General features: G+C 32.7%; 1 protein-coding gene across 1 annotated transcript in view; it reads left to right on the forward strand.

Moving 5' to 3' along the window:
* Positions 1 to 12,882: 12,882 nt before the first annotated feature.
* LOC128995915 (homeobox protein caupolican-like) overlaps positions 12,883 to 22,703 on the forward strand; it is a 61,330-nt gene continuing 51,509 nt past the window's right edge. The window contains exon 1 of the mRNA XM_054420963.1: positions 12,883 to 13,454. Within this exon, the coding sequence (XP_054276938.1) occupies positions 13,416 to 13,454 (39 nt within the window). The 5' untranslated portion in view covers positions 12,883 to 13,415. The remainder of the gene's footprint in view (positions 13,455 to 22,703) is intronic.

Genomic DNA, 22,703 nt, shown 5'->3' on the forward strand with positions numbered 1-22,703 from the left:
TTAACTTTAACAAATTTAAACATAAACTCCCAGCTATTTAGAAACCTGTTTTCATCTCAAAATATAATGCTCCGTACACTTTACTGGGTGTTATGGAACTACATTTCTAAAATTTCCGTCGGAATGGCGGCTACAAGAAACGCTTTATAAACCTACATTACACCCGCCGAGGTGACTTAGGAATCGCTATAGCGCCGAGGGCAATAAAAGAGCCTTAATTAAAAGGCGCGCCGGCGTGTAGAGCGCTTTAACGTCTCACCGGCGCTACAACTTAATCATTTTATGACCCTTGGAGCGCCTCGACTGTGGGCGGAGACCTGGAGGTGCGCGATAGAGAGGGTGTGATGTGTATGCTTGGGGTTGTGGCAAAGCGAAGTGTTATCTTGTTAAAAAACACACGATCATTTCCAGAAGTGTTTAGAAACATTAATAACATACGTGTAAGTCTGGGTGTGGAAAATTAACTAAGCTGTCACTTGTTATGACGTTGTAAAGCAAATCTGCGATAGTAATTAAAACAAAGCCTTCGTTAGCTTTAGACAATTTTACATTGTATAGCAAACGTCAATAATATGTATAGAATACAAGCAATATAGGAATCTAAGTAATTGTAAATACTAAGGAACATGGGTCATAGATCAATAAAATTCATGCGTAACAATATATTGACTGCGGTTTCGTAATTTTGTATTCTCCTATACAAATGTGTAAGACTTAATAAAATGTATTACATATACCTAATGAGACTATTAATCATTTCGATGGTAAAAACAATAAAGTTAAATGCAGAATTTGCTATTTATTCAATACTGTATTTGAAAATGTATTGTCCATTAATATGGTCAGTTAGCTATGTTGAAAACAAACACAATACAAGAATATCAAAACTAATTGATAAAGAAAAATCCGCTGGGATGTAACATAATACCCCCGCCGCAGCAAACCTGCCGACTAAGCGAATTTCCATTTGTCTGAATTGATTTTCAGTTAAATATATTTTAATAACATTAGGTTTAACGAGTACCTAGGTTTGCTGCTACAAGGAAACTAATAAAGTGTGTTTTTGAGTAAAATATTGATAGCTTAGTACAAAATAAATAAATTTGCCAAGTTTGATCAAAATATATTCATAAACAAGCAAACTACAACATTTGACAATATTCTCCATAAGAATAACATGGGAATTTTAAACTTACAATTTGTTTAATTTTATCCGTTACTAATAATCGAACAAAAATACTTTTATATACTAAATTATTTGTTTTTTTAAGCTCTTTAAAAAGGTCTAAAGAGAAATTGGGAAATTTTGTGTTTTGAGGGTCAAAAGTGAGAAAAACCAATTTTTACCCCATAAAACCCCCCGTAAAGCCCCGTTCCCATGGTCCGATCGTGCTGGTTCGCGAACTCATTCAAGTTTATCCCGCTTTACACCTTTAAACCAAATTTCATCAAAATCGGACAAAAATTACTCAAGTTATCGCGTTCACGGACGTATATATATATATATATGTCTATATATATATATATATATATATATATATATATATATATATATATATATATATATATACATATATAAAAATTTGAACGAATAGTGTTTTTGGCCTCTGGGGACATCAAAATGAAAAAGTAAATCGGTCCCGGGTCTAGGTCTTACCGTGCCACCTACGGTAATAGCTACTTCCCTATAGGGAAATTCGCTAAAAAGATGTCCAGCTCATACTAAAGCTGGATTATTTACATCTAATTGCAGTACTTACTGATTACGTTACTTCTATGTTATTCAGTAAAAAAGTATTTTAAAACCAAACTACGTCTTAACAAAAACAAACTTCGTCGTTAAAATTAGTACAGAAATCAGTAATACAAACTCGAAATCTGGACTACCAATTTTACGAAATAAAAATATAACTTTACTATTTTAAGTTTCGCTATGAATTAAATTAGGATTTTAAATTTAATATAGGCAACTTATTCATAACGCAGTTGACTACAGCCTAATTTCGAGTAACATGATATTTTGTCGCAGAACTAAAACAACTTGATACAATTTTCAGTTCTTTTTCCGTAGTTGTATAATGTGCACTAAAATTATTATAGTGATAAGAAGACATGATATGAGATGTGTAATGTGTATGTTTATTTGCTGAAGTAAGCTACATAAAGCCGTATTTGAAGTTACCAACACAAAGAAGCAGAGCCTTCGTAAAACAAACGAGCTGATGGGAAAACTTATTATCAGACAATATACCATGTTTATGGCAATATTTATGGGTTAATTGTACAACTTCTTGATCAGCATCGTACGTGTTATTAAATTAAATAAAAAAACAAAAAGATATACGTCTAATAACACTGGTAATAATATATTTACACTTATACTGTTTACTCACAAGACGGTAAATACATATAAAAGGCGGTAAGTGGTGATCGATTTTGATTGGACTCTCCAATCATCACCAGACCTACTCAGACCTATCATCATTGTTCACCTATTGGGTTTCATGATGATCCGAGTGTCCAATCGAAATCGATCACCACTTACCACCTTCATATGTATTCTCCGTATTGTGAATCAACAGTATAAGTGTAATTATATTATTACTGGTGTTATTAGACGTATATATTTTTTCGGGTTAATTGGCTCAACTTAAGGATCTGATCACAAGTTTATTAAGAACTTTGAAGCGCAGAGCTTTTCTTCAATATTGAAACAGTGATGGTTACTTACAGTAATCTTTGTGCAACATTTAATTTTATTTAATATTTTCTATAGACATCGCTTCATTTTTTTAATAAATAGAATAAACAAACAACCTATGCAAATTTCCCATCGTTATGGATTAACCAAAGACAATTCTAAGGCCATGTATTGCAAGTAGATAAGCTCAGCCAATACAACAGTGATGTATTGATAGTTCCATTGGCTGCTGCCACCTTAACCGTCCAATAACCCTTAGCCAATAATGCTTATTGGGCATTAATACGAGAGTGGTGTTTATACACTAGGGTGAGTGACAGACGGGCAGAAATCGTTAATTAAAAGTGATTTCGGGGTGGGCAATGAACAGTGAGGGTGGTGAGCTAAGGGAAGTGATGCCTCTGGAGTGGGGCCGACATGAGACGGCCTGCTGTTGCGGGCTGGTTTTCAAATTAAATCGTTAATAGATATTTCACTACTCTACTGTGAAATCAACTTTATTCGTTATGGTAATCACCTGAGGAAATTCTTTATTACATTGATTACTACTTAAAAGTACAATATTTCATAACAATAGTAGAAAGTGAGTCATTACATATTTCAGACCTTATGTTTAAAGTTGGAGATTTATTGACCGCTTTAAATATGGTCGAGAATATGTATAGAACCACTTTCACTCGTGTTTTGAACGCCACTTTTCGCAACACTACAAAGATAATTTTTTTCTTAATAATTAAACAGACATTATTTTACATTAATAATACAGGTTTGGTTGTTGCAAAAAAAAAAAAACAGTTGCCAAACAATATAGTAACAAATCTTTGTTTGTTTACGTCGGCGGAATCAAAAAAGATAGTTAACATTTTTTTTTGTAGTAAACAGATAATGATGAATTTTCGCAGGTGAACGAAAACAGGTAATTTCACAGTAGTGTAGCGAAACTATGCACAAGTAATGTTTACTATCTTTTTTTATTTCGCCAACGTAAACAAACAAACATTTGTTATAGTGTCATCAACTGTTCCAATTTGCAAAAACAAAAATTGTACATATTTTTAACTATAATTAGAAGGTCTAACCTACAAAATTCTATGAGTTTTGAAATGTTCTAAACTGTAATAAAGAAAGATTTTATTGTCAATTTAATTACAAAATAATTAGTTTCTTATGTTCAACGAAACGTAACGTTCAAAACACGAGTGAAGTATAATTCACTTGTTATGAAATATACTATTACAATTACGTACAATTTTAAAGCTTGTTCAGTATTCTATTAGATATTTATTTCAAGTCGTAAGGGCTTTTTTAATGGTTATTGGCTGTATGGAATGGCGAGTTCAGTTTTTGTTTCTGCCAGTTGTATTTTAGGTTTATTGTGCTACGTGGAGCTGGTGTAGTGGTCAATTGAGGAATTTCGATCCCCGAGGTCCCGGGCTCAAATCCCGCCAACCACCAATTGAGTCCAAGCCTCTGACCCTAGCCTGAAAAAATGCGAAAAACAATCCTAAGGTAGAGCCTTAAAAAAAGTAATATTGTGATAAGTTGTGTTTTGTTTTAGTTGATTATTTTTTCTTTTGGGGTTTTTTTCTTACTGTTCAGTTATATAACCTGTAACTTAACTAATCGAATTTGATCCTGAAAACTCAACCAAGTTAATACGATGCTATTGTGTGTTCTTATAATGCCAACAATTCTTTAGTAGAGTATTCTTAATAAATGAAAAATTAATGTTTACATTTTATAAAGTTTGGGAAACAATTAAAAATGTTTATAGACCTGTGAGTCAATATTGTATTTTACTGAGCATTTTATGTATGCAATTCATCCTTATAACGATCTTAGTGTTTGGGTAACCGAATGTTTAGAGAGCTTGCATTCGAATCTGAGAGTTGCTAGTTCAACTCCCGGTGGGGTAGATTTTGAATCCAGAAGGTTTTTCGCTCGTTCCCTTAAAAAGTATAAAAATCTCCAACCTGTTTAAAATATACTCAATAAATCAATTAAAATATTTAAAATAACGTCCATTCCCTTGAATTTGTTGAACCGTAGTTTTTTTATAGGGGAAGTTTTAATACGTGTGAAAAAATATTAAGTTTGAGTGTTAAAACTTCTTTCTAAAGGTTAAAAAATTGTGAAAAAACTTGGATAGCACACAATAGTACTGACTGATGCACACTATATTGAACATCATAACAATACCTACAAGTTTGATCGTCTCAAATAAAACTATTTTTAAAAATCAACAACAGTGTTTCAACGCACTAAAACAAATCTGTAAGGGGTGAAACATAATTTCAAACTACGTCTACAAATCTTAAAAAATAACGTTCTCAAAGCAATAACCCGAGACTGCTCGAATTGATGGCCCATTTCCTCTTCAGCCGGACCAATAACCGGATACAAAAATCGCAAACATATTTCAAGCGTTTTATAAAACTGGCCAACTGTTACGGGGGCGCGGACGGTTTTAAAACGAGATTTAAAGCGAATTTATCGGAGGGCGAGAATTGACAAGATGACCGGCTAGAATCTATCGATCTGCAATAACTGAAGCACATGTCCATGTACCACCATCTGGAAGCGGTAAGCCCCTTATCCTACAATGCTGTCGCTGTCCCGCCGAATCCCGACATTCTCCCTCCAATTTTCCATCCTCCAAATCTCGAGTATCAATTGATCTTTTGTGTGTCATCCCTATTGTCCCAAATATTGTGCCTTTTGACAGTTACGGTTGTTTTTCGTGATATGCCCGCGGATTTGTTAGTTTCGCCACGGTGTTTCATATTTGTTTTTATTGTTTAAGCAACGATTTGTTACAATTTGTTTAGTTTTTAAAGCCACTGTGGATGTTATTTGTGTGAACAAGGAGTTAATACAGATGTACTTATAATCCTTAAAACATTATCTTCATACATTGTAACTTGTATAATTATTTCATTCATGTTCATTTTATTCGTTCATGAATGATTGTTCATGAAATATTCCCATCCTCCTACCACACCAGGAGGTAACTATTATTGTTATCTCCTCACTTTGGATTAATCAACTTCAAGTATATGGCATAATTTTTTGACTAAAGCTGACGTTATGGGTAACCTTACAATTACTGACTTTTAAGGGTTTGTAATACTTTACAGACTGGTTATTGACGTTTATGATATTTTACCATATGATTGTTGATGTTTAGGACATTTTATCATATGATTATTGATGTGTATGGCACTTCAGCAACTAATAATATATTTTTAGGATATTTCTCCTTCTGATTATTGACTTTTAGGATATTTGACCATATGATTATTGATGTTTAGGATATCTTACCATCTAATTTTTGACGTTTATGGTACTTCACCAACTGATTATAGATTTTTAGGATATTTTATCATATGATTATTGAGATTAGGATATTTTATCATATGATTATTGATGTTTAGGTTACCTTACCCTCTTATTATTGACGTTTATGTTACTTCACTAACTGATTATTAACGTTTATGATACTTTACCATCTGATTAATCACATTTATAAGACGGTTGATAATCGAATATTGAAGTTTCTGATACATACTGTCTTATTATTGACATATGTTTCATGATACTTTGCCAACTGATTATTTAAGTTGATAATACTTTACCATCTGATTAAGACGTTTAGGTTACTAAACCAACCGGTTATTGACGTTTTGGATGATTATATTCGTTATTATTGGCCTTTGAATTCGAATAAAAAACTATCTGGATTATTAGTTTTTAGATAGGACCTTATGTCTTTCATATAAACAAATTTAAATTTAGGATTGTTCAATGTTTGGTTAACACTACCAGCAGAATATAGTTACACTTAACATTCATCTCCGCGGGAAATTAAAGTTTTTCCGTTGTCAGCCTTAAAATAATAACCTATATTGCCGTTTTACATACTTTTGTTCAAAATCATCCGTTTGAACGTTCAGATGATCCGAATGTTTTGTTAGTAGTTGACGGTTTTCCCGCGACGGCGCGCCTACCATCGGTGACACCGGTGTCGCATCAGTCGCTATCTGTGGTAAAATTAAAAAACTGTCCATGCGCGCGACTCTCCTCCCCCCAGGTTTTTATCGGGGACGTTATTCAAAAGAAAGCGACGGCAGTGCGAGCACCAAGACGCGGCGACAGTGGTGACATCTAGCGGCGAGATGCAGATCCTACGGTACCACTCTTCACTTCACGACCACGGCTTAAAGGTACAACATCTCTCTCTCTCTCTCTCCCTCCCCCAGATAACTCCCCCTCCATGGCTATCGTCCTGGCAACCCCTAATGCTGTTTGTGTCTATCGACGAATCATTGTGTCTTCTGCCGAGTAAAAGTTGAAAAATCTTAGACTTGGAAAATATAATAACAATAATTGTACTGAAGTACATTAAGGTGACTCATTAAATAGGCGGTTGTGTAAATACATGTGTTTAGTATTACATTATTTAAATGTCTCAAATATATTAGATGTGCATATGGTTTAGATTTGTATGCTAGATTAGTTAATTGCTCTGGAACTTTTACACACATTTTTCAATAGGTTTTACTGATTTTGGTATCGTTTATAATGACGTGTATGTCTATGCCCCGCTGAAGTAAGGTTCTAAAAGGAGGAACACTCTGCTACAAAAGAAAAACCTTGAAGTAATTGATTAATTATTGCCATATTAGCACTTTTAATTATAATAACATTTTCAATAATATCGTTTTCATGCAATATACTAGATTTCTAGATACTAGACTACACGAGTAAGCCTTTATTGTTGTTTCGGATACTTTGTCACATCTTCATGTTTTAGACAATTGTCTTATATTGACTATTCCTAATTGATGCTTCAGCGAGAAACAATCTGATCTACAATTTAACTGAAAAAATCGTATGGCAAAATAAAGCTTTCTCCCAAAACACGTAAAACACCATTAACACTATCCTTACTTTGAAGTTTTTAGTAGTTAACTCCGATTGCGCAGTAACAACTGGTTACAAAAACATGTGTCTATTTGAGATGTTCACAAATGACAAAAAATGTACCTATTATTTTAAAATTTTGAGCCACAAAACACGTATTTATTTTATGGAATTAACTAATGCTTGATTTCAGTAAAATAAATGTTAAATGTGTCATTATATCATTTATCCTTCAATATTTTCATGGCTAAGCTGTAAATGCTGAGTAGTAGGCCTATTTGGTAGCTATTTTCAGTCCGAATAGGAACATGGTTTATTAAATTATATCCAAACAGGGGTTAACTTACAACAGAGGCTTGTTATCGAATATTTTCAATTACCTATAATATTGTGTTTCTAAATAAATTCAATAATTAGTTCCAGTGTTAGGTGCAATACTAAATTTAGTTTTGGGAGTTCCATTGTTTACAATATTGTTTACATCACAACTATATATCCTCTGCGTTTTTATCAGACCAAACTTTTCTTTCGTTTACGAGAATTATAAGAGATCTTTAGTACAAGTGTTTTAGAAGAAATAACAAACAAACAAAACTGAAACATTTGTCCATTATTTTTCCATTATCGTTTGAATTTGTAAATAGGTACTGTAGGAACTGGGTAACACTGTAGATGGAGCTTGTATAATATTCATGTTTAAATCATTTTCTCTAAAATTTAAGTTCAATTGAATTAATACTCAAAGAAGTTTAATAGCGTATCCGTAAAATATTTTATAATCCATTCCTAAAAAGCATTTAGAAATTGATTTGGCTATTATTTCTTTATTGTCAGTTTTAAAATGTATTTTTATATGCTCAGTACTATTACTTTTTATTTATTTTTTTATTTTTCCATTAATATTTTTAATAATTTATTTATTTTAATTTAGAAAGTCTTTAAAGCATACAAGAACTTATCGAAGCATCAGTGTCAAAAATAAATATGGGAAGTCATTATGTATGTAGGCCAAAATTATTTTTATCAAAATAATAGAGATTTGTATCAAGGGATCAGATTTGAAAATAAACACAAGCCTATGGGGCTTAGCCCAAGGGAAATGTGAAAATTAAATGATATAATATTGCGTTGTCTTCCATTTGTGAGCCATGTTTCAAGTTTCAAGTCTCTAGCTCGACGGGAAGTTAGTATAACATTGATTTCAAAATTTGTACCGGACAAGAAAGCGAGCTAATAAAAACGTTTAAAAAAAACCACAGGAATCATACCATGTTATATCACGGAATAGAGAGTTGCAAATAAAAAGGCAATATTTTTGCAAAGTTAGATTACCCCGTTTTGTTCTTAGAAGACTTAAAATAAAAATTCATGGTATATTTTGCCCTTGTAGGCTATATTCACATTATTTTTTCCTATGACGTTGGAATTATTTGGGGATCTGGAAATGTTCATACCAAACCAATATTTATTTTCCAAAATAAACTTAACACACACTTTTTTAAAAAAAGTTCTATATTTTGGCATTAGCCTTCTTCAGGAACAAACTAACAACAAATAGAAGTGTTTACCCTTTGGTTTACTTATGGTAAACACTTCTATTTGTTATTGTTTGTTTGTTCCTGAAGAAGCCTAATGCCGAAATATAGAACTTTGTTTAAAAAGTGTGTGTTAAGTTTATTTTGGAAAATGATTTAGCCGTTTGGCAATATTATGAAGAAACAAACCAATATTTAGCATGCAAAAAAAAAAACACAAGAGTCCCATGTTATCTTTAGCCTAAACCTATGGAGGTGTTTACCAAGGTGTTTTTTCTGAATCATGTATTCTTACTTTTCTGTGTATCTACATTTTCAAACACTCCATTTTCTTGGGAAACGCTTTAAACTTCATCAGTATATTTAACAAATTCAAATTCATCACCAGATTTACAAACACTTTGAGCATTCGACACAAAACTTAATCTTTTTGATAAGATACTTTACAATACTGTAATTGTTTATTACGCTTCCAAATTATCTCAGGAATGAAATGGACTGTCACAAATCTAATGGTCAACTTAAGAAGTTTAAATCTTAATTGTTTTCATAGTGTCGCGATTTTAGATTTTGTATCGAATGTGATGTTCGCAAAGGCATCTAATGAGTTTAACTACGATAAACAATATTTTTTGATTACAAACTAATAAATTTGTAAACGATATTTGTCTCAGTGCTACAATTTCATCACAAATTGTATAAATATTGTAAATATAATTTGTATCGCAGATGAATATATACTACTTATACTTTGTGTTTTAATATACTAAGCTAATTTAAATAGTTAAATAGACACGCGCTTGAATAAAACTCCCCTTTAGTAAAGTGTTTTGTTTTCAAAATAGAGTAGGTTCCCCATTTTTAGAAACCTTATATTTTAGAATGTTATTTTACTACTATTATAGAAGAAAACGTTTATATCCTAACAGGTAATATTTAAACTAGCAGGTTAATTTATATTACAATTATTAATTAAGTCTATGGTTAGATACATTTAAACAGTTTCAAATCACAACCTAATTACAGAAGATTTAAGCTACATAATTTCTACTTTAAGAGATTTTATTAATATATTAATTTTTAATGTTTTAAAAAACACCATACACCCAAAGTATACTTAATCAAATTTTTAGTTTGTCAGATTATTTAAATATCGTTATTAATGATAATTTTGCATCAAGTTTTCCATAGTTTATACTAATTATAAATTGATATTGACGTTCTTTAAAAATATATTTTTAATCGACAACATGTTAATTAAGATATTAAACTTCGATTAAACTTCAAAAAAGAATTAAATACGTTAAAAAGCAATGCACCTAGCATTAACTAATCTTCTATCGTTTTACTAATAAAATACATTACATCCTAATGCTTTATACTGTACTTGTATTTTGTCTACATTCACAAATCAACTTATTGATAGTATATATTTTTAACAATACCAGTTATTAAGGCAAGTTTCTTCAATTTAGTGAATAAATTATATGAAAACATATTCCAATGTAAGGCAAGAAAGTTGTAGATTACACACAGCGTGTGCAATAAATAGACATTTTGAATTAATAAAAAGAGTTTCAAACTTTTGTTCATAGAGAAATATCCCATGTCTTGATTTTGCCTTTTACATTCCTGCCTTTTGATGACATGAGTAATTCTTTTATGGGATTGAAATAATAATTCTATTGTTTATCTTTAATAAAAATTAGGTCTAATAACAGTTATAGTCTGTAATATTGAAATTTATGTTTATGTGAGTTTCAAAATATAGTAAATAGGCAATAACTATAAAATTAATTTTATAACTAAACTAAATAGTCATTTTATAAGTCGTTAATCTGAATGGGGGTCGTTTAATTAACAACATAACACTAAAAAGGATAGTGTTTTTACGCGAAAAAAACTTTATAGTCTAGCTTAATTTGTTTATTATATTGTTATTATTAGCCCTACAGCCAGTCTCTTTAGTTTGATTGATCGTAATAAAACATTAATACTTTCAGGGTGATAAAATATTGTACAATTGTAAAAACTCATAGTTTTAAATTTGAACATATTCAGTTTATATTTTATCATCCGTATCATAAATAGTCAACAGTATGCAGAAAATAACTTATAAGTACTAATACAACTACAAAAGCAATTAAATGCACTAAATAATATCGTCCTTATATTTGTATAGCCTAAATACAATTTAATCTCTTATTGCGCTGCATTGTCACAAGAAAGGAAGGGCAAAATCAATCAAATATAGTATCAAGTATCTTATATTTCTATTATGGAAATATTCTTAACAGTATCGACAAACGTCTACAACTTCATTGAAGTAAGACCAAATTATTTAGTACAGTAGCAGATTAACACTACATGACATGGACTGTAGGCCTAACCGATGATTTTGGTAAGAGAAAAACTAGGTCAGTAAGGCAGGGTATGTCTCTGTCGCTCCTTACCCGTCGCCACCCTTAAACGTTGAGCCGCACTTTGGAACTGGGATTTGAAACTAAGTAAAAATATATATAAGTATATTAAATTAGAAAAATAATTACTTCAAGTCTGCATTTTAAAAGATATAATTATTATGTAGCCTATACTATTAGTAGGCCTATATAGCTGTAAAGTAGATAGCAAATATTTCAAGTATTTCTAAATTGTAAAATCTCGTATTTTAGAGATTTAATTTTTGTCTAGGTGTGAAATTAAAAGTGAGCTTCTTACATAAAATAATAAGTACTCGTTAGAAATTTAATAAATAATTAATATGGCGTATTACCTCACTTATCTGACTTGAAACTTGAATACGATATTATTTTTGCCTTACTTATTAAAACTACGTGTGTTTTTTTTTATTTCTAACAATTAAGTTCAGTAAACTGGGAAATTAGATTTGGAAAAATACAGAGGATATATTTTACATTTAACCACATGAATTTGATAATAGTAGGGAATTTAGAATTTAGTAACACCACTCTAGTATTAACGTATAAATGTATTATTTTCAATATTTACAGTATTTTCCTTTTCACTGCTTAGGCCTATATTTTATTTTTATTTATATATATATTTATTTATTTATTTATATTTTTACCGTGTTTAAAACCTATTGTAATTTGAAATAAATTTTTGGTTAAATAAGGGTAGAATCATTATTAAAAATTAAAGTTGTAAATGAACCGTGATACGATTGTATAAATAGTCACCAAATTCACCGTAAATTATGCGTACCACCAAATAAAATTAGGAAAATCCGCGGACCTATTTGTACTTGTACTTGGCGAAGGCAAAGTCGCAAGTGTGAAGTGTGTGGTGACACGGTGTTCGGTGTTAACAAGCGAAGGGTGCCGATAGTTGCCGATAGCGGAGTATCTACCGATAAACTTGTAAACAGGAGTGAGGCGTAGTGGAGTACAGAGAGCGGTGATTAATATGCGTGTACGGGGTCAAGCCGAGACGCCATCGGCCAGGGAGGGCATGTAGAACAAGTAGATCTATCATCACCGGAGACAGAATGACACGATTGGAGGACATCGGGACGGGTGGGCGGGGCGAGATACTCGGCTGAACCTATCAGCAAGCCGCGCGACCCGCAGAAAAAAGAGAAGCGAAAGAGGGGAAAAAGTAGGAGACGGAGCGGGAGGTTTTTCAATCGTGGCGGGGGGAGTGGGGCGCGTAGACTCGTGTAGCGCTTGTTGTAGTTTGTGTGCATTTTGTTGCGGACTTGTGTGAGACCACCCCGCGCGCGCTCACTCTCAAACCCGCGCTCACCGACGTAGCTACCGTACCTACGCTACGCCGTCGACCGTACGTCCACGTGGCGACATCTACGTCGACACAACGTAGCCGACACACGACGTAAGCGTCACCTCCTCAAAAACCGACAAAACTGGACACGAAGGAGAGGCTTGGAGGGGAGAGAGGGGTGGAAATCGGTGGTGGGGAGTAACCGAAGGCGCTACGGATTCTCCCTCCGAAAAATAGCTTTTTTCGGCGGGGGTTTTCGGTTTTCGTTATCACGTCCCCTCCTATCCTACCGTGCCTTCTGTCACTCGCAGTGCGAACGCGAGCGGAGAAAAAATCGAACACTCGGAACATTATTTCGTGTGGGTGGCTCAGTGCGTATAGCGTATAGCGTGTGTGTGACTGTGTAGCATGCGTGTATCACATGCCGTGATACCGACGATAGGCGTACATGTGGACTGATGGATAAACTGTGAACTGTGAAGGTGACTATGCTGTGACTGGCCGGACCCCGTACAATGTCCACGTACCCGCTCAGAGGCTCGCCGAATAATCAGGTAACTTTTAGGTTATGTTTACATCTGCCACAAGTGGGCATAGTGTGTGCGCATTCAAGTGTGTGATCAAAACTCGAACTACGTGGAGTTGGTAGTTGAACAATGTTTTTGTGACTCGAAAATCTCCAATAACTGTCACCACATTTGACAATTGATTTAAATCATCCAACACCGAAACTTTAAATATTCAAAACTTTATAATTTCCTCTTTAACTCGTACAGGACATCACAACGGTAAAAGATTGGCATTTAAATACAAATAGCTAACTGTATTCGTATCGATCTATGCATAGGCATTTAAATATTCTACCCCAACATGTTTTAAGGTTCGCCTATATTTGTAAACATCAAATTTTGAATTCGTTAGGCCTATTGTAAATTGATTAAATAGTATTCCAAACTAGTATAAACAATGTAGGCCTAATAACAACAATGTAACAATGTAAAAAAGACATGTGTAGGCCTGGGGGTTTTTCACTACCATCAATGTAAGAAGTAGTATATTTTTAAAGTGTGTGTAGTATTTATGATCATCATTTTAGCCTAATTGAATAAATGTTACAAGATAAATCGACCATTAAACGCACGAATATAACATATTTTGAATTAGATATATTTTAGAAATTACATCATTTACAAAATCTGGCAACCATTAGCTTACAAAACTACCATAACCTCAAATCAAAAGCCGCGTTTCGCAATAGCCGTTCCATTTTGACAACAATGGTGATAATACTCGTAACTCATTCTTAACTTCATAACTACATAATTCAGCATGAAAAGTTTGATATGTGTTACTTGTTGTTTGGCTCAAAATATGTAAAACTAAGCACAATCTGAAATTTATACGGTGTTTTGGATATCTTTAAAAACAATAAAACCACACGAAAGGCTTATATACTATTACAAACATTAAAATACAAAATATCATCCAAATCAGTTAGTTCTTCAGGAGAAAAGTGTCTAACAGCATATTTTTTTAATATTTTAAAACAACAAAAACGTATGGACATCAACACCTATAAAACATCAAAACACATATGACAAACCTAAATAAAGGATTTTAATTTAGAATCATCAGAAAAATTACATTGATTTGTCAATCATTCCACTTATGTGAGAAGTACCTAAGATAAAGTGTAGACGTCAATCAGCCTCTGTACGATCCATACATACATCTATCTACATTTTTAAACATCAATAAAAAGACAATTCTATTCATCTTCAGTAGGCCTACCAACCGACACAAGTAGCCTGGTAACAACTGATACCAATTAACAGCTACCCTGAGTTTCATATAAAACTAGGTATAAATTTATAGTTATCAAATTTGTGAAGCTTATAAATCTTCAATGGTTTTAAAACCCCATAAATATCTTTTCAACAATTGAAAACAATAGATTTTTAGCAAGTTGTGAATATGTTCCCCAGCATTTGACTGAAACAGTTATCAGAAATATCCCAATTAGTTCCATTATGAGATACCAAATTGGTTGGTATTCATTTATTCGAATCGCGTAACAAACCAGCTGATTTCAGCTATCCACCTTCACCAAAAATACACATTCAAAACCAATTTCCAACTACTGCAAGCACAGTAGGAATTATTGTCGAGTCAATAAGTTATGCCCATCTTGCCCCCAACCGAGTATAAGGTGCCAGCTGGTAGGTCGACAATGGACTGTTGTGTTATAATTTACATTTTTCATCGCCTCCCTGATATTCAGATGGCAGTGGTGACGGGGCCATCCTCCGGTAGACGGTGTGTAGGCTATAGTTGGCCCTCGTCCAACCGTCAGGTGGTCAAGTTTGTCTTCTATTTCAATTTGCGGCTCGAAGCCCCTTGGGCTCTTGACCCTTTAAACTTTGAATTCGACCTCACCCTTGTCTTGAACTATTAACGAAGTTTACATTGAGTAAATATATATACGAGGTTAAACATCAGACTATGCGTTTAGGTTTGGCGTAAATCTGATGCACAAGAAACAATTAGGTCCTTACTCATGCATTTTGAGAGAGTTTAATTTTTTGTTTTTATTTTCAAGAATAATTACCTTAAATAATTTTGATAATATCTGTAAAAATAGCCATACTTTTTAAATCGGTAGCATAACAATTTAGTTTTTTTTTTCAACAGTAATTTACTGTTAGAGAAGTTATTTAAACCGGTTACTTTTAAAAGTTTAAATATGTATCATTACCACAGAAATAACCGTAATGCAAAACTATTACAAAACCAAACACTGAAATAAACTAAACCTTTACCAACATAGCAGTCTTTAAGAAGCAGTTTTGAATTTTAAAACGCATGGAAAACCTCAAATCCAAGAAAGTGTTTTCAATTTTCTGGATTGGTTAAACGCAATCTTTACAATCTTTACGCAATCTTACACGGATATAGACTTTGTTTATTAATAGCACGACTCGGTTTAGATTTGATAGGAAGGACCATTTAAAATGTAGCCTACGAACAAATATTACCTTTAAATAGGATTACACCTCAAGGGTGAAGATTAAAAAAATACTTTCTAAGTTAATGTAAATCCTTCCACCATTTCAAATTTCAATGTGTGCAAAATAATGAGGAAATCATTTTCATATGCCCCTATGCTCTTTATGTGCTTAGTTATGAAATTTTTCAATTATATTAATATTTGTAGCATCAGCTAGTTACAAATAACCTAGTACACAAAACGGACAAATTTGAAAAACTAAGAAATATATAGAAACAACTAAACCAACCCTTAATCTCAAATAATTCAACGCTCCTTTCGCACTACTTTTGACGCCGAAATTGAAGAATTCGTGAAAACCAGTAATAAATTACTTCACCGTCTATTAACATAGAGGAAGAAGTCGTAAATAATCCCAGTGTGAAGCCTGTCGGCAAGTGATAACTGGTTAGTGATATGTTTATGGTTCAATTACATGTAATTACAATGAGAGGCATACAATTAGCAAGGCGTGGCCAGCGAACATGCTTACAGAGGCGGATTACCATAGGTTATACACATTACACATCGTATAAAGAACCGGTCAAGCCAAACCTACGTTGTCTAAGAAGTAGTTAACTCTATTGGATTCTTTGTATGTTGATTGTACGCTGAAGATACATTGGAACTATATATTAGTTGATTGCAAATGGAATGCCTATGCTGCAGTATAAAAATAGATTCGATTTTGAAATCTAAATTTAATCTCAGTCGATTGACGATTGCTCAAGAAAAACCTACTGTCTAAAAAAGTTGGAAAATATCGATGGTTGAAACATATGTAGCATTTACTGCATGGCAAATGACTGGGGTTGTTTAAGAAATACCTATGTTACGGTCTAGAAATAGTTTTAGTATTGTATAATTTATTAGTTTCGCTGTGAGTTGGTTGACTGTACAGCCAGCGTACCAGTTTTACTGGTTAACAAGATATTAGGTAGGCTATATTTAAGTGGTCATTTCTTTCAAAATATTTCCTACAAATCTACATTCTTAGGGGATATATATATTTTTTTAATCTTGTTCATGATGTATTCAAGTTCAGTGTTTTATATGGTTAGATAGCACAATTTTAATAAAATTAAAACATATTGATTTATTTTACTGTCCTCCATTCCTGCTAAAACACAAGTAATTTATGGGAAACCCTGTATAGAAATTGTTTGAATGCATTTTTTGTGAAGTGTTGGCCACGTACACAAACTTTTTGACGTAAATAAACGCACGTAAAACTCAAAAATACTCATAAATCATTAACGAAGAGATTGATATAGTTTTCGAGGCGTACAAATTATTCTTACCAAACCTAGATAAGGGCTTGTGAAATTATTGTATGCTTGTATACTATCCCTTGACAATTTACGCTTCTGCCTATTCATATACCAGTGATCACATCAGATGAAACTTATGTGAATTTATAAGAGAACATTTGCAAACGAGTAACACAAATTTCTCAAAACCTAGTACAATTATTATATAAAAATAATTACTTATTAGTAACTGAACTTTAATTTATACAACACTCGCTAGAAGAAATCTACAATATTTCTTGGAGTTATTATATACTATATATATAATATATATACTATATATTATATATATAGCTCTACGGACAATATAGAACCAACTATCTCGGAATAGCCTACAAATTTGTCTAAATAGTAGTTTGGTCTCTAAATGTCTCATACCTATATTTCCAAAATGTAAATATATTGGAAATATTTAATAAATTTTCATAAGCACAAAAATTGATTTTAATTTTAGAGTGGACCCAACTTACTTAACGATAAATGATTACGAATTATAAACTTGTTTTCATCAAGTAACAAGCAAAGGTTTTTCATACAAGTATCATTGAATTCGAAACGTTGTCAAGGGGCTTATAGAAATATTAATGTTTGATTCTGATAAATTTGTATTTCCAAAAGCTAAATACATTAAACATGTTTATACATTTTCGAACTTAGCTCAAAAATAGGGTTTTAATTTTGAAATAAACCTTTTATCACAACAACAGACTGAATTAATTGTCTGAATTGTGCTTCCATCTACGCTTAAAGGCAAATTTAGTAAACACTTGGCTGAAATGCTCAAAATCTCACTCTTTACAAATCCATTCACAAAACTCCTCCATTCACAACCGGGATCAAGATCAAATTAAAAAAGTATCTACAAGATCCATGAGATGAGTGGAGAGGTCCTATAATAGGCCGACCACAATATAAATTATAGCCGATGCTATCGAGGATCCTTCGAGCGACACAAAAAGTGTGAACATCCGGACGCCGGCGGTCGTACGTCTTTCATTGACCCTGGACACTTTGTATTTTGTATTCCCCGCCTCTCCACTTAATGCCTAAATGGTTTTGTTATTTATCCATCGCTCTTACCTGACGTGACTCGGGTGTCCAACAGCTTTTGTTTATAGGGAATTTGGATTGTGCGAGGGAAATTGGGAATTGTTAACAGTGCGAAGGTTGTGTGCTAGAGAGTTACAGTAAATAAACACAAAAGATATACTTCATGTGTTTAGAAGTAAAACACATAAAGCGAACTTAGGTAAAAACTGAGAAAAGAGAATAAATAGAAAACTGTGACAGAACAAAAAAAATGTAGGAGGGAAACACAATGCTTACACACAAAAAACATCCAAAGCAGAGAAAATAGCCTACAAATCCAAAACATAACAAATAACAATATTTAGTGGGAACAAAAAAAACTAAGAAATACATAGGCCTAAACAGGATTTCTATAGTGGGGGAAAACCCCATAACAGAATAGAAAAAAAAAACTAAACCCATATAACAAATATTGAAGTGGAATATAGAAAGCGAAAACACATAAAACAGAATATTGTGTGGAGGGAAACACAAAAGACACAACAAAAATATGAATACAAATGTATAGCTATAATACAGCAGAGAGACACACACAAAAAGAACACATAATACCGATTATATTGTAGAGAAAAACAAAAATTAGACTGTAGACAAAAACATAAATCTAGAATTACAATTTTAAACACAATATGTACTACTAGTGTGGAATGCAAAACTTGACTACAACCATAATACCGGTACACACTTCTATTGAGGTGGACTATAATATTTTTGATTAATTTAAGGGAAATCTTATAAGAAAAGATTAGGGATACGTTGATGATTAAAGGTTAAAGGATTTATCATGTTTTTATTCGCATAGTATATTGTTAATGTCTTAAATTTATTGTATATCTATTTGACTATTTTTTGCTATAGTTGTATTATGCGAACATCTTATGACAAAATCGTGTAAATTCAATATTTTACTTATTTGAAAATAAATTATTCGATGGCTAAAATGATTTGTGATTGACTGTTTTCCAGATTCTTTTCGTAGTTAAACATAACCTTCATGAATGAATTTCTTAAGTCTTACAGAAAAAAAATTACCTTCCCTATTATTTATGGACTTTGCGATTTATAAAAAAAAATTTCGAAGTAATTCACTCATCACCAGCTAAGTTTACATGTTTATAGATAAAAATACGGAAGATACTCCATGCAATGTGCGAAGTTTTAAAATGGAGATAGCCTCAAACATAGCTTATAAGCTTCTTATATATTTTAAATATCTCGATACTTTGTGCACATTTTTCTGTTCACTAGACTTAACACCAACACATTTTGTATTAAACAATTCCCTGATTTCTGATTCCTCACGTTCTGAGGAATAGTCCTGATATACGCTCAATGCCATACTGTGGAAATCTAATTTCCAAATGCAGCTCAGCACACGGCTAAATCAAGGGCAAAAACGGCTTTAGTGTTTAAACGGGAAAAATAACAAAAATGGCTGCGGTGTCGGCAAACGGCTGCTTGTACTACAGGTATCGGATTATGTAAAACGTGCCTATGTAAACCCAATATCTGGTTAGCCTTAGTAGGGCGGGGCCCACAAAAAGCCGGCGGCGCTCGTTTTCTAAGTTGTTCTTTGTTTGGGCCCATCGGGGCTTAGCCGCGGTGCTCTCCGGTTGCGCTAGGCGCCGGATTTCGGGTTGCGCCGCCTTCCGACAAAACACAACTCGAATGTATGTCTAAATTAATTATGAAGATATTTCACGTCATAGAATTAAGTATTTTTTTGTATTTTGGTTTCAGGTGGGCATACTATATACAGTATAGTAAATATAGTTTAGTATACACTTAGATTAGTGTATACCTAGTGGCAATGTGGGTACCAGATTGTATATTTTGTATTTTTCAAAATAATATTAAAAATAGTAAAATTTTTATATTTTTTCTATTTGAGCTATTTTTATTATTCTATTGTATGTAAAAAGTAACAATGCTTTAAAAACAAGTTTCAAAGTCCGGACAGCAAAACTATTGTACATGCACATCAATAAACAGGTAATTCGATAGCCTACTTATAATTTAGAAATAGTTTATCGTGTTGAAAGATGAAGTTGACACCGAACATAGTATTTCATACAAATAGCTGAAAACATAAAAAGTTTCAATATTTGATCATTTTAGTCTAAGTTATTTAAGTTCTTATTTTATGTTGCGAAATCCATTCCTGTTGAAACAAATATAATTTGTAATAGCAATTAAAAACTTTTTTTTAACAACTTTCCATTACTATCTACTACTCTCTTACTTGTGTATTGGAAGACACTGAACGAGTATTGGAACAAGTAGAATACGTATTATGACTCCATTTTGTATTACAATAGTAATATAATATCATTATATTACCTACCTTATATTATATTACCCTACCTAATATTTTCTAAACAAAGTGAGATTTTCATTTGTTTAAGTAACAGTAATGTAATTTAATTATAGCGGTAACTATTGTTAGTGGTTAAAGGGGATAGAGGGTAACTCCTAGGCGCGATTCAACCCTCTAATGACAATTATAATCTAAATTCATACCACATAGGCTAGTTGTTGAAAGGCTTATAACATACAGTTTCAGACAGAGACAAATGCCTTTACAATACCGTGCCAAAGACAAGACATTGCGTAACCATTTACACGTATACAAGTGATTGCACAACCGCTGTAGTTTTCTTGTTACTGATAATCACAAGGCTCGCCTTTGATGATATCATGGTAGAGTAATTGCCAAGTAATTAAATTTACCGATCTATGTAATGTGCCAGTATAGAGGTAGGCTTCCGCATTCAAGTGGTTGGGGGGGGGGGTTCCAAGAATGATCACTTCTTCGTATTCATTTGGATTGTACAATAAATAAATATATTGAGAAGTTTCAGTAAACTCAAGCGTCATAAAAACGTGGTTAAAAATGTAAATATCTAAACTGTAGTAAATTTACGAGTCTCGAATGTAGTTTTAGAAATTATTAAAACATATAAACTCCCGTAATATTTTGAGGGAAATCAATTTTGGAACGAGCTATTAGAAAAGTTAAATATTTTTTTACTCTTCCTTGGTGTAAAATGTATGATAAATGTATGAACAATGTTGTACAGCTATTTTGATAAAATTTTGCACTATAGGAAATATTAAATAACTATTTAAAAAAATACAAAGGATTAAGGCCTACTGTGCATTTATTTCAAAGTTTGACATACACATATATTTTTTTTTCTATATGAAAATACATGTTACACTTATGTTACACCAATGACCAGTTAGAAAAGTAATAACTTTCGTCATTAATATATCGTGGTTCACTTATTTAAATTTATTTGCAAAAGAAGATTAGGCCTACTACTTAAGACGAACTATACTGTGAAGTATTGTCTTTGAACACTGAACACTGAATGAGCAAACAATAAATCTATAATAATAAAAAAATAAAACCCCAAAGTAACCGGGTTATTTTAAACTAGCCATGCCAAAATACTGCGAGGTACGCATACTTGCACACTTAAGTAAACACACAACCAATAGTACCCCTAGCCAAACAAACGTAGAACGAACCACAGTACCAATAAAACACAGAACCAACCATACAAGTGATCCGAAGGTTAGATACCGTTGATAACGACTTGTTCGTTTTTCTCTGCATCCAAAGGTGAGACCCGATTAATATATGTATTTAGAGTCCAGCACGTCGTAAATTGTCTCGAGCGGGACGCGCCGGCGCTGAGCCGGGGCTCAAAAACGGCGGGAAAAAGTAAAAAACCCCGGGTGATTTGACACCTCGGCCCGCATTCTGTCGACGCAATTAAATTGATCGTCTCTTTGTGGCGCCGTGTTCGCCGGTTGCGTTAGGGAAATTTCGTGTTTTTGTTTCAGGTTGGCAAGCCTGACGCCAGTATTGTCGGATGTATTTTGTCCATAGATTTTTGTTAAGTTGTTTCATTGGATATAAAATGTGTCGATTGTGCTTAAATGTACAGAAGTTTTTAAATTTAGCGTAGCATGTTTGTTTTGTTTAGTAGGCCTAAGCAAAGCGAATAATAACGAACGATAAATATGTAAAAACTAGCGACGAGCGAATGACGTTTTTCAGTGAATCACGAAAATAAATTTCAACTTGTTTATTGGTTTTCAAACCTTCGATTCTGTGAAGCATATAATCAACCTTAAATACGAGTCAAATTCAAATTCATTGCTATAGTTTAGTTTAAAGAGTGTTTTATTCTTTTTATTCAACACCAAAACAAAATCCACACGAAACGATTGTCCCCAAATAATACATAAATAACATGAACTGCATATGCATTCAGTGGTAGAAACCAACCTTCTTACCTTCTTTGATAATGGCAAACGTATAAAACTAAACAAAGTGATTGCACAAT

Source organism: Macrosteles quadrilineatus, unplaced genomic scaffold, assembly GCF_028750875.1.
Source record: "Macrosteles quadrilineatus isolate MER2022 unplaced genomic scaffold, UCM_ALF_1.0 Scaffold_5__1_contigs__length_97177068, whole genome shotgun sequence".
Lineage (NCBI taxonomy): Eukaryota > Metazoa > Arthropoda > Insecta > Hemiptera > Cicadellidae > Macrosteles > Macrosteles quadrilineatus.